The sequence below is a fragment of the Curcuma longa genome, chromosome 11 (assembly GCF_044706935.1).
Source record: "Curcuma longa cultivar G26 ecotype Majalengka, Jawa Barat chromosome 11, ITB_CL_G26_1.1, whole genome shotgun sequence".
Taxonomy (NCBI): domain Eukaryota; kingdom Viridiplantae; phylum Streptophyta; class Magnoliopsida; order Zingiberales; family Zingiberaceae; genus Curcuma; species Curcuma longa.
In genome coordinates, this window is record NC_133871.1 from 20,484,879 (window position 1) to 20,501,177 (window position 16,299).

At 37.2% G+C, this 16,299-nt stretch overlaps 3 protein-coding genes across 4 annotated transcripts; 1 reads left to right on the forward strand and 2 right to left on the reverse strand.

Annotated features, from left to right (window-relative positions):
• Positions 1-431: 431 nt before the first annotated feature.
• LOC141837997 (14-3-3 protein 7-like) lies at positions 432-8,996 on the forward strand. Of its 2 annotated transcripts, none has more exons than XM_074725374.1 (7): positions 432-515; positions 4,262-4,568; positions 5,340-5,427; positions 5,513-5,622; positions 6,035-6,177; positions 6,689-6,724; positions 8,729-8,996. In XM_074725374.1, exons 1-6 carry the CDS (start codon positions 452-454, stop codon positions 6,721-6,723), a joined length of 747 nt encoding a protein of 248 aa, XP_074581475.1. In that variant the 5' UTR covers positions 432-451; the 3' UTR covers position 6,724; positions 8,729-8,996. The 2 variants fall into 2 exon arrangements, with proteins under 2 accessions (XP_074581475.1, XP_074581474.1); XM_074725373.1 differs by having other exon boundaries at positions 8,735-8,996.
• Positions 8,997-10,125: 1,129 nt separating this feature from the next.
• LOC141838792 (putative protein phosphatase 2C 9) lies at positions 10,126-13,226 on the reverse strand. The gene is made up of 5 exons (XM_074726371.1): positions 12,896-13,226; positions 11,937-12,176; positions 11,541-11,817; positions 10,556-10,710; positions 10,126-10,474 (listed from the first exon to the last, which is right to left on the reverse strand). The coding sequence occupies exons 1-5, from the start codon at positions 12,932-12,934 to the stop codon at positions 10,334-10,336; spliced, it is 852 nt and encodes a 283-aa protein (XP_074582472.1). The 5' UTR covers positions 12,935-13,226; the 3' UTR covers positions 10,126-10,333.
• Positions 13,227-14,368: 1,142 nt separating this feature from the next.
• LOC141836960 (signal peptidase complex-like protein DTM1) lies at positions 14,369-16,055 on the reverse strand. Its single transcript, XM_074724445.1, has 2 exons — positions 15,817-16,055; positions 14,369-14,518 (listed from the first exon to the last, which is right to left on the reverse strand). Exons 1-2 carry the CDS (start codon positions 16,053-16,055, stop codon positions 14,431-14,433), a joined length of 327 nt encoding a protein of 108 aa, XP_074580546.1. The 3' UTR covers positions 14,369-14,430.
• Between the last annotated feature and the right edge of the window lie 244 nt (positions 16,056-16,299).

Below are 16,299 nucleotides of genomic sequence, written 5' to 3' on the forward strand. Positions count from 1 at the left end.
CAGGTAATGCGCCGCGCAGCTGCATCCAAGGAGCTCGAAATTCGAGAATCTTCCAACTCCGGATAACGTGGCAACTGCGCCGCTCTCGGGCGTTGGGTCGGGCGGCTAATTCCGAATCCGACTCCGCCATAAAGGAAAAAAGCTGAACGTACCCATGCCGAACCCCCCAATTGGATGACAGCGACATGGGTCAAAGTACAGGCAACTACGATTTCGTCAGTTGTGGAGAAAAAGAATTAAAAGGGATTTAATGTGATTTAAAGTCACACATTATTGTTTTTTATTATTATTTGGTCGGTTTGTATTTTAATCAGGAAGGAAGTAAATAAATAAAAGATAACAATCCAGAAGAGATCAGAGAGGCGGAGAAACAAAAGGGCGAGATCGAAGGAGCTATTGCCCATTAAAGGAAAGAAAAGGGCAGGCGGCAGCGGGGGAGAGGCCGGGGGCAATGGAGGAGAGGGAGAAGCATGTGTTCATGGCAAAGCTCGCGGAGCAGGCGGAGAGATACGATGGTATGAACTCCATCTTTGCTCCTGTTCACTAGGTTTCCGAAATCGGACGTCGCGGTTTGCTGTTTGCTTTGCATTTTCGGGGTGGTCAAATCGATTATTGTGGTGGAAATTTCGATTTTCTAGTGTTCTTTTTTTGAAGTTGGCTGTCCCTTTTAGTGGTATTGGTGGATCGGCGTATCTGTTTTCGTGTTTTGTCGGCTGATGATGTGAAATGGGTATTAAAGTCAATTTTATGTTTATTTTTCTTGCCTTTTAGAAAATTCTAACTTGATTCTTGTGATGGGACCATGGGGTACTTGATAAATTCGTGTCAATACATTTTAGTAAAGGACGGGGGAATTTGGGTGTATGCTCTTTATTTTTTATTACGATAAATGTGTTTTCCTTTTAACATTTTCGTTATGAAGGAAGATTGGAACCCAATGTTTTTTTTGCTGATACGGACTATGGACTTTTTCTGTTGGATGATAAGACGGACTTTTGATTTTTTTTTATATGTTCTTAGTCTGGTTTCTTTTTCCTTTTTATTGCTTGTATATAAATCGGCTAATTTATTTATCGAAAAGATTACACGTAAAATATATTGGATAAAATTATCAGATATTTGAATGTCTTCATTTCCAAATCTTTACAGCAGATAAATTTTGGTTCTCCACTTGTTGTTTTCATCCATCACCTAGTTAGAGTCAATTACATATGAGGTCCTTGAAATATGCCATAGGTGCCCCGTGCCAGTTTATTTAAACTACCTTTTGCAATATGTCATCAAGGAGTTCAACCTTGCAAACAATGACGAACCAAGAGGGGGCCAGGTTGGCCCCACCCTATCTAAGTTTTAGGAATGAATGCTAATTTTCATAGACTTGATATTTCTCTGCGGAATGTGCGGACTTTATAGTAGAATTCACTAATTTTACCTTTTTTAGGCTATAGGATTGGAAGGTACCCTTTTTTTAACCCGAAAATGTGATTTATCATATATTATTATAACAGAAGATTTAAGAGATTTCTTGTAGAAGATTCACATACAAACCTCTGGATTAGCTAACATATTATCTCTAAAATCGAAAAATGTTAAATAAAATCAAATCCATTTTGAATCGACTGCATCCGAAATTAACATTCAACATGGTTTTTACAATAATAACTATTATTTAATACTAATGTTAATAATGAAATATAATTGCCTAAACATCTTGAATAATAAATATGTAGAATCATATGCTTTTTTAATCTACTAATATGATTTTTATAAGCTCATTTTGCATAATTGCATGTTAGGTTAATAGTAAAAAAAAAAAGTAAATTTACATTATATTGACAAAACTCAATAAATAATATAAATCAAATTTCCTTCCCCCCATTTGTTTTTGCCCAATGAAATATGCACTTAAACAAATTATTAAATCAATTTTTTTTCCTAATTTTGTGGTTTGGAATTAGTGAAACACCATGATCAGGTGACACAATAGCGGGAGGTAAGGAACAAGGAAGTGACACTCTTCCTCTGCACTTTTGCTTTGATCATCCCCACTAAAGCGTATCCTTATCTCTATCTATAACTTCAACAGAACACATTCTCTACCATCAACAGAGACATTTCACAAGGAAGGTATGATATTGTTCTTATTCTTGGATACCTTGGAGGAGTAGGTTTCAAATGCAGCCCCATCATCCATCTTCAATTGCTTCAAGAACTACCTCTTGACCCAAGCTGGTGCTTCCCATGTACACCTTGACACGTAATACATTTTCCCCTCAAACTGGTAGGTGTTCCTCAAACTGGTAGGTGTTTCTTTTCCTTGCACTACACTTTACCTTCCCGATCCTTGCTCGCTGACTTTAGATCAACTGTCCGTGTTGCCTCTCCAAATGGCAATGTTACTTTCAACACTATTGCTGCCTTTTAGATGACATCTAGGTCATTAACAAAAGAAAAGAAAACTTTAAAATCTTAATGAGAGGAGCAACTTCCATGTTGACGCTGCACTTAACAGAGTAAAATAAAGATGTAGGTGGATCCTAGTTTGGTGGGATTCTGTGCATTCCATGGTGGAGCTTGAGACCAACTTGTATAATGAATGAATAGGACCTAGTAGAAATGAGAGAGACACCATTGATGCATCCCATACAACTTTTAGGGATTTATCTAGCCTTGTGAATGATCTCTTGTCAATGGAGAAGAGTAACATGATGAATGATTCTCTGGTTTGGCGTGGGATGGGATGCCATGTCATAGTAGTCTCCACCATGCTCACTGTCTGAGGTGCTGTGCTGTTTCTCAAAGGTCTGTTACTCGTGTTTCAAGCAAAGGCAAGGCAAAGGCAGAAAAGTGGTCATGGGGCTGTGGAAGGAGCAGTTCGAGATGGTGAAACAAGGGGTGTCCTAGCTATCAAGATGGTGCAGGGGAGGTCGCAAGGTGAATTGTTTGAAGGAGTTTGCAATGATCTAAACAATGAGAAGGGATGAGTTGTTCACACAATGCTGGATGCCTCTCTCCCTTCAATCCTGGTGAGATGTCTTTTCCCTTTGTGGAAATTAAGCAGCATTGTGTTTTATTGATGGTTCTTTTGCAATCTGTGTGTACACAGGAAAGGAAAGATGTGGTTGTACATAAAAATTGGACTCTTTTGGTTCATAATAATGCATTAAAAACTTATGGGGAGACTAAAAAGGTTGAGAATCAAAGAGACTACAACACAAAGTGTCCATTTTTTTTGAATAAGATAGATTATTATTAATTGGACAATTTGCATAATAATGCATTAAAAATTTATGGGGAGACAGAAAACATCTGAGAATCAAGGAGAGTACAACATAAACTGTCCATTTTATAGAAAAAGATGGATTATTTACTAATTGTAATTTGCCTAATCTAAGACACTTTAGGTTCGTGATATTTTAAATTTGTTTCAGGAGAAGCCTAGCACAATTTTTTTCAGAAAAACAATCTCTTCTTTGTCAGCTTCCATCAACAATACTGTAATTTGAGAGATTGTTTTTTCTAAAAAAAGTTAAGGACCTTGTTGTGAAATCAGATATGATTTAAAGACTTCTGATATGCTCAAACAAAAAACTAATTTCATTTCCGTATACAGTCAATCCCAAATAGTTTTTGGCCTCAGATAGTTTGAATTCGTTTCCTTATTATTTATCAAAAAATTGGGAAGTTTATTCGGTTTTGGATAATAACACATTACATGTCAACAGTCCATCATGCACAAGCTTTGTGAAGAAATTTTCTTTTTAGTAAAATTGAACATTTAAGAAAGAAGATTATTGTTCTCTGGAAATTGTTATTTGCAAAAAAAGTCAGACATTTTTTGACAATCCTTGTCAATTGAACTTTTATGATCAAACTGGCCCTAGTATTTTAATAGGAAGTACCACTAATTCATTGAAGCTTATGTTCTTATTAATATTTGACTATTCATGTTTATTGGAAGATAACATAGTGAGGTTCCAGCTACTGCATTACTTGGACCAACTTTAGTCCTTAAGATAATTTTCTTACTTGCTAATTGATTATTCAATGGTTTCTCTAGTCTCCTTGTCTTTGCTATGGTTTCACCTAAGTTACTACTTACAAATTGGAAAGGTATTGTCAAAAAATAAATAAATCCTATTTTCGTTTGTTAGTAACTTGATTATCAGTTGGGATGTGCTTGTCATTGACAAGATTGTATATGAATACTGATCCTATTAATCTATATCAATTTCACACTGTTTGATGATTATTGTATCAGAAATGGTAGAGCATATCAAAATAATTGCCAGAATGGATATTGAGCTGACACCAGAGGAGAGAAACATACTAGCAGTGGGCTATAAGAACATGATTGATGCAAGAAGGGCATCACGGAGAACCCTGTATTCACTTGAACAGAAAGAAGTGGCAATGGGAAGTGAGCAAAATGCAAGGATGGTAGTAGATTATAGGAAGAGAGTTGATGATGAGCTGACAAGGATTTGCAATGAACTTCTATCTGTAATTGCTATCCACATCCTTCCATCTTCCACTGCTGGTGAATCAATTGTTTTCTTTTACAAGATGTAAGTAACCTTGAGATTCCTAGTGTGATCATTGTTTTCTGGTGTTCTGTTTCACTCTTTGCTTGCCTAATCCACTACATAAATATTTGTTGCTTTCTAAAACTAGGTTTTCTTCTTTAACTTTTGTGTATGGTAATTTGTGATATTTAGATTTGCATTTTTTTAATGCGGCAATAGTAAAGTTATTGCCAGTGTGACCTATAGGTCATGCATTTGAGTCGCGGAAACAACCTCTTGTAATACCGGATAAGGCTTCATACAATAGACCTAATGTGGTCTAATCCTTTCCCGGGATCCTATATTGGCGGGAGCTTCATGCGCCGGGCTGCCCTTTTTATTATCTTTGTGATATTGCATTTAAGTCCTATATAAAAATTTGTCGCCTTTTAAATTACTCTTTTAAATATAATAATCAAAGAAATATAAGTACATTGTTTTATGGTGTTTTGTCTGTGATATTCTATTAGATTGTTTCTCCTTTTCAAGAATTTGATTTTCATTGCCTTACTTATATTGTTCAGTTCTAAAACAATCACTGATTCTTACTGCACTATGAATATTATTACATTTTTTATCTGTCTAAAGCTCCAAACAAGGAAGTGATTTAAAACACCAGGTATCACAACCCCAATAAGTTGGAACATATATTTTCTTAAATATTATAGAAATAAATTATAGTGCATGAGGCTACTAGCAGGTTGTGAACCTTTGTACCCATTCAAAGTTGTATCTTGCTTCTGTTATTAAGAATGATAAGCTGACCCCTTCCAGGAAAGGAGACTATTACCGCTATTTAGCAGAATTTAAGACTGGAAATGAACGAAATGAAGCTGCTGATCAGTCACTTAAAGCTTATCAGGTCTGTTTAACTTCTCTGCTTAGTTCTAAATTCATTAATCTCCACAAGATTAGCCAAGACAGACCTGACAAGCTTACTGGTGCAGGCTGCTACCAGTACAGCTATGACTGAGCTTCTGCCCAATCATCCAGTAAGGCTTGGCCTTGCTCTGAATTTCTCAGTATTTTACTATGAAATCATGGATTCACCTGAGAGGTCAGTTGCTATAATGTGAAGTCAATTTGCTACCTGCATTCATTTATTGTGCACATTTTAAAAAGATCTGCAACTTACTTTCAGAATTACCTAATTGTTTACTTCCCATAAATAAAGCATGTCCTCGCAGAGAAGAAATTGCAGCTTTAGTGTGGTAGATATAGACTGTATATTTATTTAAATTAGTATTTGACTAGTGTGTGGACTATAGAAATTATGTTGTCAGATAAAAAGCTTTATTTGCAAGTCTTGACTGTGCTGCTTCATATAAAGACACGTAAGAAGCTGAGACTAGAGATTGTGCACATGGAAGACTACTCGTGTTAAATGAAATTATTCATGTACATGACTCTGCATGTTTAGAATCATATGTAGTTTTGTGAAGAAATGTAACATGTGTTGCTGTTCTCAGGGCATGCCATCTGGCTCAAGAGGCTTTTGATAAGGCTCTTCCTGAACTCAACACCCTTAGTGAAATATCTTACAAAGAGAGTACACTTATTTTACAGATTCTTAGAGATAATCTGACATTGTGGACTCCAAATCTACCAGGAGGTATATCAGTTCAGAAACTTAGCCTTATACAGATGCGTTTATATACATTTTTTTTTCTTTCAATTTGTGACTATGGACATGTTTACTTCATTTTTTTCTGTGATTCTGGATGCCAAAAATCCATGGATTCAAAAGCTTGGGATGAGGTGTTACTGAAAGGTTCTCCAATAGGTCTTACAAGAAGTTTCACAAGCTAGCTAGGTCTTTCCATTATTTTGCCAGACTGTGACTAAGCTGTCATACTTTCTAGAATTACCATATACTGCCACTCATGAAATAATAAAAACAGTTTGTTTTGTTAGGTTCAATTACAGCTAAGAAAACCAGATTCTGCTACCTATTTCTAGCATTTGTTACCCAACTTTTGTTCTGGAATGTACATACTGCTTTCAAAAAATATATATTTCAAAATAAAAGTTTTATCAATGGCTTATGTGAAATTCACAACAGTCTGGATTTATTCCAACCCCCTCCCTTTTCTATAAATTTAAAACAGTTACTGTCATTGCAGGTGGCAACTCCAAAGACATCGACACTGTGAATTAAAGTAAGGAGCTTTGCACAAATGAACCTTTCTGTTAATTAGTATGCCCTTGTGATTTAATACAATATTTTCGTTGCTAAGTTTTGATAAGTAATCTCTTACTGGTGAAATAACTAGGATTGATTGGACAATGAAAAAGATTAAGGGCGAGTACAATTCTGATTACTAGTGTCAGTGTCAGGTAAAATCAAGGCTCAAATTGATTTTTTCTTATTGTCCAAAAATGAACCGAAATCAAAAACATTCGGCTTAGAATTAAACCAATAATTTTAGATAAATTTACAAAATACATAGTAAGCTACTAAAAAGGATAACAAACATCGTTCAAGTACATAAAATATGACATCATAATACCCCACATTATTCACAAACTTGTTTCTCATTAAATTGAGTTCCAGCAGTTGGTTGTGCACTTAGTTCTTTTTTCTCCTTACTGTTGTTCAACAACAATTTTTTCATTTCCTCCACTAAAGCTACAGTAGAAAATTAACACATGCCATGAGATTATTGTAAAATTTAAAAGATAATATTATTATCGTATCTGATCAAAGTAATATTGTAATACCTTAAAATGAATCAGTGACTGGGAAGAATTCCACTGTCGAACTTCAGTTTGGTGGTTGGCGTGGTGGACTTGGAAGGGGACATAGAACGAGGGTTGAGAGGAATGAAATTGGGGCGCACATGGTTGTGGTGACAACAGTGGGAAGTAGGAAACAAGAGTCCATGGTGGTCGAGCATGGCTGCAGTGAATGACATTGGATAGTAGGGATGAGAGGTTGCAGTGAATGTGCATGGCTACTACAGATGATGGTGAGAAGTAGGGAATTTAGAGATTGTGGTAGATGTGCGAGGCAGTGGTGGATGATGCCAGTGGCATTTGAGAGCGAACAAACAAAGTTGAAGAGTCACCTTTGTGTGGGGATTAGGGTGCCACAGAAGTATGAATTACAGTGTTACTATTTACTAATTTCCATTAAGGATAATCTGAGTATTAGGTTAATTTATATACATATATGCATGTATGCATGTATGTATAGACCTGTCAGTTTCACTTGATCGTATATTGATACTGAACTGATCCTATAAGATTGTCTATTTTCTAACCCAAAACTAACTCGATAAATTGTTTTTCTTCTTCTTCTTGTTTTTTTTTAAAATTGGGTCAATTTAATTCAGTTCAGTTTATTAGTTTCTGAGTTTGCTAGACATTTACCCATGCCTATTAAAGGCGTGTTCCAAATAAATTGATCTGAACACAAAGAAACAAGGACATGCTAACAAATTGATAATACATGTGTGATCTGTGCATGTGAACAAGGACATGCTAGCAAATCGATAATCTCTGCATGGTAACAGGACAACTTTTAGTTCTGTTTCAAATTTGCATCTTTGAGTATTTATATTCTCCACCTCATTTTTGTTGAATTTCAATTTTACAAGCTAGCTTATTTCATTTATCAAATGATTTGATGATGGATAAAAAAATATAGGCTTCATATAAATTGATAGAATATAAAGAAAGTAGAACATTTTGGTAAATTTATTTTTATGATTGTCTTGATCTATTCTTCTACACGTACACCAAAAATACATAAAAAAAATACAACTTTATTCTGGTGTTTCATTAATTTCATTGGAGATTTTATATCGTTAACCTGAATGCATGTGTTGGAAATTACTTCATGCCTATAAGTGGGGTTGGTTTGTTTATCGAAGGATTCTAGCTTTGCTCGCCCATGATTGATTTACTCGTGGCAATTTACTCTTTTCTATAAATAATAAAGGTGTTCCAGTTTTAGTATTGATACTGTGTGAGTCATCCAAATGTTGATGAAACTTCATGTAAACTCTAGCACCTCTTATCTGTTGCATCTACATTTCCTATTGCTGTAGGATAGGGTTCAATGTAGCACTTTTTGGATGATCATATGCAACTCATTTTGCATTTTGTGACCTTTTGGATTTTCATGTACACATAATTCAGATTTTTTTTTTCTTCTCAAGATGCAGGTGGATGCAATAGCTGAACAGTGTTTCTGAGGCCTTTAATGCTTCCGAGTTCAAATCTAGCTCTTGGTAAACCTAGTACTTTCTCAAGTGGCTTCTTTTTCCTTTTGGTCGAGTGGCACACGAGTCTGTTCAATCTTTTGACAATACTGAAGCGTAGTGTTCTCGGGATAGACCTCTGTTGCAGTTTCATATAAACAAGAAGTTGTGTTGACATTACAGTTTTTGCTGCTGATCAAGAGATGTTTTGGTCCTCTTGTTCACAGTGTGATGGATATTTGCTACAACAAACTGCAGGCTTGAATTTCTGGATTTAATTAATGAATTATCAAATGGTCTGTGGCATATGCGATCTCTGAGATTCCCCGGACGATTTATACCCAGTGCAATTGACGTGAAGACGCTGACGCCAAACACCCCGTTATCGCTGGTCCCACAGTTGATGAATTGTCGTTAGATGAAGGGAGGTAAAAGTGAAAGATTAAAATTGACATCCAAAGAATATTCTCATTAGGGTTCTCACTTCTCATACATTCAAGAACGCGAGTAGCATGAGAATCGCTTTGAGAAGGATAACTAACACAACAAACATTCCTGGTGAGTTTGGCCCAGAAAATACCTGGTTTAACCTTTGAATCTTCTAGAATGACCAATCATATCATTTAATCGAAAAATAACTCGCCAATATTAATTTCAATGGGATTACATACATTTTGCAATTCATAACAAACAATTATTCTTTATTTAATCTAAAAAAAAAATCGATTCTTACTCTATCTCAAAAATTAGCCAAGTCAAATTAAGTGTGTCACAAAGGTAGGACGGCGATATGAGTCAATTAGGTTAGTTAGACCAAATGAACCAAGTTAATTGGACTGGTGACTCAAATAAATTAAGTTGATTGATTAGACTAATCGAGCTAGGTAAAAATAAGATAAGCCAAGCCAAGTTGGTTAAGGGTGTAAGTGAATAGATCAATCATATCGACTAAACAAGTCAAGAAGGACCAGTTCTGTTGATAAGGGAGAAAGTAATCAGACTGATCCTGTTCGTCGGGCCGAACTAGCCAAGCGAGTTCATTAGGCTTGGTCAGCCAGGTAGTCTGAGTCAGTCAAACGAGTTGGACAGACCAATTTGGTGAACATCAATCAAAGCCGGCCCACTACCCTTTCCAATCATGAGACAGGTATGTTTCCGGGGACATGCATAACCGTTTTATGCTACTTCAAACGCCCAGCCATTTACGAACTCTCCGAAATGTCAGTGTATAACGTATTTATAGCTTGTAACGGATGCTAGTACCACATCAGCATCATCTACGAACCAAGCAACAAGTTTCCTTGAAATTTCAAGGAAGAAAAGATCAACTACATCAAATCATCCTTCCATGCCAATACTTAAAACATCAAAGAAATAAACCAATAACTCACACTAACCAACCACAAGTGAACAAACAATTTACAGAAGAATCGGAATGGCGAGAGCTCGACTAGACTAACGCTCACTGCACCTTGCAAACTGAGCTCAAGTTGTGCCTTTTCATCTTCAGATCATCATCGTTTCCTCACAACCTTTATAAATTGACAAGAAGTTAGATAGTCTCTACGCCTTCAGTTGAACAACGATACAAGATATATCATCCTTGCTGACTCTGTTCACTGCTTCCATAGTCAACAGCCGAGCAGCTGCTTGTGGATCCTTGCTCTTTCTAGCGATATTGACTGCCTCTTCGTTGCTCATTACCTGAACAAAATTGTTGAGATAGATACAGTGAGATATAAATAGATTCAGTAACTAGAAGGGGGTGCCATATTTGAAGCAAACCTTCCACAAGCCATCACTTGCAAGGATTAATAGATCGTTGTTAGCAGTGACATCTTCATAGCGTATATCTGGATCCGACCTCAAATGTGATTTCAGGCTCTTGTCTCCAAAAGCACGTGAAACAGCTAACAGGCCGTTAACTCTTGGGACATCTCCTGATACCGTTATAGAATGACCGTGAGTATTTCTCACAGTCGACACCACTAATTGTAAACTAGGATTAAGAGTGCCAATGCAGAAGAAAGCAGCATAAAGAATGTATTGTATATTTACATATAACCATCCAATCTAATGCAGTAATGAACAAGGTCCCCTAGTCCTGACCGTGAAGCAGGACCAGGCTCGTAAGAGTTTGTGAAACAATGAATTAATCGGAATTTTCATCACCAATTTTTCTTGTGTTTCAAAAAAGATCCAACATACACTATAAGGCAATGTAGAATCACTCGAGGCTTCATAATTGTGTAGAATCACTTCATGTCTCAGATGACTAATTGTGTAGTTTAAGGGAGGCTTGATAACATGGAAAGTTCCTCTCATGTCCAACGTGTGTGGTAACTTTAAACTTCTCCATGTCCCATTTCAATAACTGCTAAAAACTATATACGAGAAAGGAAAGCATAACTATGTTATGTTGCCCACAAATTAAGCACAATTTTGTGCCTCCTGAATTAATTGGTAAATACATTGTGAGCATTTTTTTTTTATTAACTCTATCTTCTTCTACTTTTCAGATGACCTGCTAGTTCTGTTTTTCTATGCTCAAAGTTTTATCCCATTATGCAAACTCCAATTATTTTTGCAACAAAAGTTTCAGATAAGCAGCTCATCATGGAACATCGCCTCTTGTATAACAAACTGTCTACGATGCGACCAACAGTTGAATCAGATGAGATATAGATGCAGAGAACAATAAGCTTATACAAATCTAAAAAATAAGATCAGACATAATGGAAAACACAATTAAGTGAAATGTTTTGCAAACCTGGCACGTTTGAAACAAAGCCACCTCTATTCTCAATACTCCCACGCTCAGTGTTGGGTTCATGATCGACACTCAACTGTATAACATCTCCACCTTTTGCAAGAACAGCACGTGAATCACCGACATTAGCGATCCACAATTTCCTACCATCTATGAGAACGGCAGTAACTGCAGTTGATCCACCCCGTCCCAGATCAGAACTGTGTGATAGAATTGCTTCATCAGTTTTCTCATAGGCTTTAGAGATCGCCTCTCCTGGATCATTCCAAAAGTCTTCCTAAATCATGGAAGATAGTAATTATTAGTACACTTTGACAATGGTCACTATTCCTTTAAAAGAAATTTGTTGCTGAATGAATTAAGTCTGAGAAATTGAAATAAGTTAAGCATCTACACCTCTTTAAGAATATTAGTAAAGAGATGCTTCTGTAAATAGGCAGCTACATTGTCACCCAAATGGCCATCAAATATCGCAAATAGGCCAATCTCCTGCCCCCTTATCTGGATAAACTTTGCCACATGATAATCCTCCATAGGATGGTTTGCCCTCCCTTTTACAAGACTGAACCCATAAGTAACTTTAACAGAGTCTTGAGAACTTTTTCCCTTGCCGGCACCAATTGAATGGCCTGCAATCTATATATCACAAAAATTGCTGATCTTATCAAGTCTCAGCCTCGAAAGCATCCTGGTACATCTCACTTCAAAAGAAAATAAAGACACTTGCAGAAAGGCAGCCAAGTTCCAAATAACTTAACTCATCAATTAAACATGACAGATGATATCAAAAAAGGAACAAGAAATCTTAAACATATCTCTATACTTCCTAGTATCTTCAACATACATGTCAATACTTTATATAACTCTCAATCAGATTGTCCTATTTCTTCATTTCACTACATATAAAAAAAGCTCTGGTTTTGATTGTTTTTTGTCTCGTTCTTGATGCACTGTATAGTGTGCACAAGCAGTCGCAGTAGGAAGCTACATATATGCAGATTTTAGCTTTTCTCTTACAATATATTTTCTTTGCTGCTTGAGAGATACATTTACTTTCTGGAAAAATTGTAGGTTTCGACCAAGTTCAAACACTATTCAATAGAACTTTATGGTTTGAAAACTCTGATGAGATAATATAAATATTAACTGAGCAAGGATTTCTTATAAACGTTCATTAGAACAAACTGATTCAAATATGCAACTGATTGTCAACAAAACTGAGCCCAAATATGAGATATGAAACTAATATATTTATATAAACATCGCAAGCATGCAAACACAAAGTAAACACGTAGTTCAACGAAGGAAAACCGGTCAGATAAAGCATAAAAGAACTAGGTGAAACCATCTCTCACCTGGGAGTAGGAACCTTTGAAGCAACACAACCTATCCATAAAACTCCAGAACTACAACACCTCCACTCGCTAAATCCTCAAAAGTTCGTCCATCCAAATCCCCAATCTGGTATTTCTACAACGCAAAGCCTCCGCAAGCCCGAATCGAGAAATCAATCGCCAAACACTGAACCTTTTCCAGAAATCTTCACGAAAGGAACAACTTTTATGTCCTCGGTAAGGCTGAAAGGGCGGAGAAGGCGAGAAGCAATCAAGCCAGCAAGAAGACGAGATTACTAGGCGGTGCGGACAAGGGAAGCGGGTGGCACAGGCTCCCGTCTGTTGACTTTGCTGGAAGAGTACGACAAAGCACGTATGAGCGTGTGACTCCATGAGTGATGGGCAGTGGAATTTATCGGGAAAACGCCCACTGTCCACTGTCTACTACAACACCCGCACTGTCCTTCCGCCTTATGTTGGGGCACCAACGACAAAACCAACCGTTGACTTCCTTTGACTCATCTGTCCCACTATGTGACCCTACCTCCATTGTGCGTCTGTCGTCTGCAAGCTTTGAGAACAGCGTTGGGGAGACTCACAGACCAGGTGATCATGCAAAAGTCCAACCTTTGCCATTTGGAAGGGGCCATTGACCCCGTCTGGGAGGGACCGCCCCGCCTCTCCTTGCTGCGATCGCCACCGTTCGCCCTAGCTAAGTGGGGGAGTGTTTGCTGTGACCGAGTTTGTCAATTTCAAAGGAGAGCCAGTTGCATTCGTTTGCTCCAGCGAGGCGGCAGCTGTAGCTTGTGGCTCTAGCCATGGCGGTGTGTCAGACCATGTCACGGGGTGCTCATCCATCTGATGCAGGCGTTAACGCAACACTTTAGATAAGCTGAATTGGTTAGGAATACAGTTTTGTAATAGAGGATAAAAATTTAAATTTTGATAAAATTGAGATAATCCTTTCATCTTTTTATCGTGATCAATTATAATTTTTTTATTTATTTTCTCATTTATAGATGATCGTCGTGGTCAACTGTAATTTTTTGAAACTCACTAAAATGATAAATTCCATCTTTACAGTAGAAGAAAAGAAAGTGAATTAAATCAAATCAAATCAAACGAATTAATTGAACGAAAAACGGTGCAATAATTTATGAATCGAGCCCCATTTGCCTTGTGGTGTAGGTTAGATTTATTATCCAAGAATCCAATTCACTTCTACGTGATTCAGAAAAACAAGAGAAATTAGTGAAAAATTACAACTAAAGGATGAATATATATATATTCGTATTGTTTAACCTCTCTGTGTTTGTTTGGCGTACAAAATGAGGCAAATTGTTACATTCGGATTCCATTTTGAAAGATTTATTTTCTGGGCAAAATAAAAAATAAAATTAAAAAAAAAACGTCGGGAATCAACTAAAAAGTGGCAAAGGAATAAGAAGGAAACTGTCAAAAGAATGAAAGGATACATAAAGCGAAAAAGGTGCAATTAGTAAACTGTTGAAACAGACGACAGTAGCTGGATTAAATTTGGTGCCCAGAGGAACTAGCTAGCTTAATTGGAACCTCCACCACTTGTATAGACCAAATCCATAGATTAGGGTGATCAGTGCCAACCGCAGAGGAAAGAACTTGAGCCTGCATATGCCAAAAGAATTTAAGAAGCAATAGTGATAATTCGATTGACAAAATTAGATAACATAGAAATATATATCTATTCAGAAAGAAAATTGTTGATGAATAGGTGCTGATCGATCTTTACATAAGGTTACGCTGGTAGACTTCATCTTGAGTTAGCCCAGCCTCATTCCCTGTCAAACCCCCTCAAACGATATGAGAAAGATTCACAGACCTCTATTCTTGTGTTGATCTCTCGTATCGCTATGCAATATGGGTGTCGAAACTCTTCGTTCAACAGTTTAATTTTACAGTACACTTTTAATTTACTGTGCCAATTGAAGAGGTGCCAGGTCACACCAGTACTGCTAAAATAGTTCTCCATTGAACACCTTTCACCTAAACGTATTCAGGTTCATGGCAAGTAACTTACGCGGTCCATGACTTCTATATATTAATCATCTCTGTACAAGTTGATACCTTGTTAATGTATTTTTTCCCATCATAGGAACTACACCTAAAACCATTCACGAATGTTAACATTTTTTATTACAACTTCCCTGAAGTCCATAATTAAGTTATAATTAAGTTAGCTTTAGAGATTACACTAACCTTTCCTATCGTTTCATGATTAATTACTTAACATTGTGATTCATGGACACAATTAAGCATACTGGTTTTATGAAACTTTTCTTTCCACCTATCGCATATATATTTAATGGCCACACAAAACTCCAAAAGGTCTTTAATATTAACCACCCAATTCTTTATCTCTCATAAATTTCTCTTCATTTATTAGGGACAACAATGGTGTATAGTACCCGTGAAAATATCCCGTAATGTAAAGATGAGTTTATAATATATAGCATGAAACATTTCACTCAAAGATCATATTTCAACAACAAATGAAGATCGTGGTTGATTTAGAATTACTCAATGAAGTTTGTATCAGGCCATGCGAAGCTGGCATTATTAATGCAGCTTGACAGGATCACATGGATTATTTATTGTCGGGGTAAAAAATTCCTAGATAATATTCCATTGCTGTATTGTTTATTGAACATTATGATGCCAGAATGCATGCATGTGTACCATCGAAGCAAAGCTTGTTTTAGGTTTTAAGTCACCTACGAACCTTTTTTTCCCCCAAAAAAATAGTTGTTCTTCGAATGCAACCCTTCCTTTTGTTGCTCACAACTAACTATTTGATAAGTGTCTTATCAAATCATTGTAACTATGATACAAAAATCTCACCGGGAAAATGGAGATAACAAGTACGTACAAGCAAGAATTAAAAGGCAAAGGGATCGAACTAGAACCTGAAATTATCGGCAGCCCAATTGGCGGCCGGTGCTCTGTGAGCAGGAATGGGCGTGAACCACTTGTAGAAATCCCGATCGAAGAACTCCCAGTCCGGCAAAAGGATCACGGCGATCCCGGAGATCCCGAATGCGTAGGTGGCCAGCATCTTCTTGAGGGAGCAGGTCCAGATCCCAACAGCGACCATCAGCACCGCCAGCGCCAGCAGGCTCGTCCGCAGCGCCGCCTCGTGTCGCATCTCCGTCGCGGTGATCACGATCCGTTCCACCACCAGTTCGAAGGAAGAGAGAGGAGGTGGAGCTAGAAAGCTAGGAAGAGCTGTTAGACGGTACGGTGCGCCGAATCGCGGGAGTAGCGAGAGCGAGAGACTGTACTCTGCACCAAGCGCATGAGCTAAGTAGGGTCGTCGGCCACTTTTCCCGTAAGCATCTCGACCGCTTACGTATTTGTACGTCGTCAATGTTCCATGGCGTTGGACCATC

Coding starts and splice junctions, on each gene's coding strand:
- LOC141837997 (XM_074725374.1), top strand. CDS start 452: ATGGAGGAGAGGGAGAAGCATGTGTTCATGGCAAAGCTCGCGGAGCAG. Junction 4,569..5,339: donor ATTGTTTTCTTTTACAAGAT/GTAAGTAACCTT, acceptor GACCCCTTCCAG/GAAAGGAGACTATTACCGCT. Junction 5,623..6,034: donor ATCATGGATTCACCTGAGAG/GTCAGTTGCTAT, acceptor TGCTGTTCTCAG/GGCATGCCATCTGGCTCAAG.
- LOC141838792 (XM_074726371.1), bottom strand. CDS start 12,934: ATGGATAGGTTGTGTTGCTTCAAAGGTTCCTACTCCCAG. Junction 12,177..12,895: donor TCAAAGGTTCCTACTCCCAG/GTGAGAGATGGT, acceptor TGTGATATATAG/ATTGCAGGCCATTCAATTGG. Junction 10,475..10,555: donor CAAGTGATGGCTTGTGGAAG/GTTTGCTTCAAA, acceptor AATTTTGTTCAG/GTAATGAGCAACGAAGAGGC.
- LOC141836960 (XM_074724445.1), bottom strand. CDS start 16,055: ATGCGACACGAGGCGGCGCTGCGGACGAGCCTGCTGGCGCTGGCGGTG. Junction 14,519..15,816: donor TGGGCTGCCGATAATTTCAG/GTTCTAGTTCGA, acceptor TGGCATATGCAG/GCTCAAGTTCTTTCCTCTGC.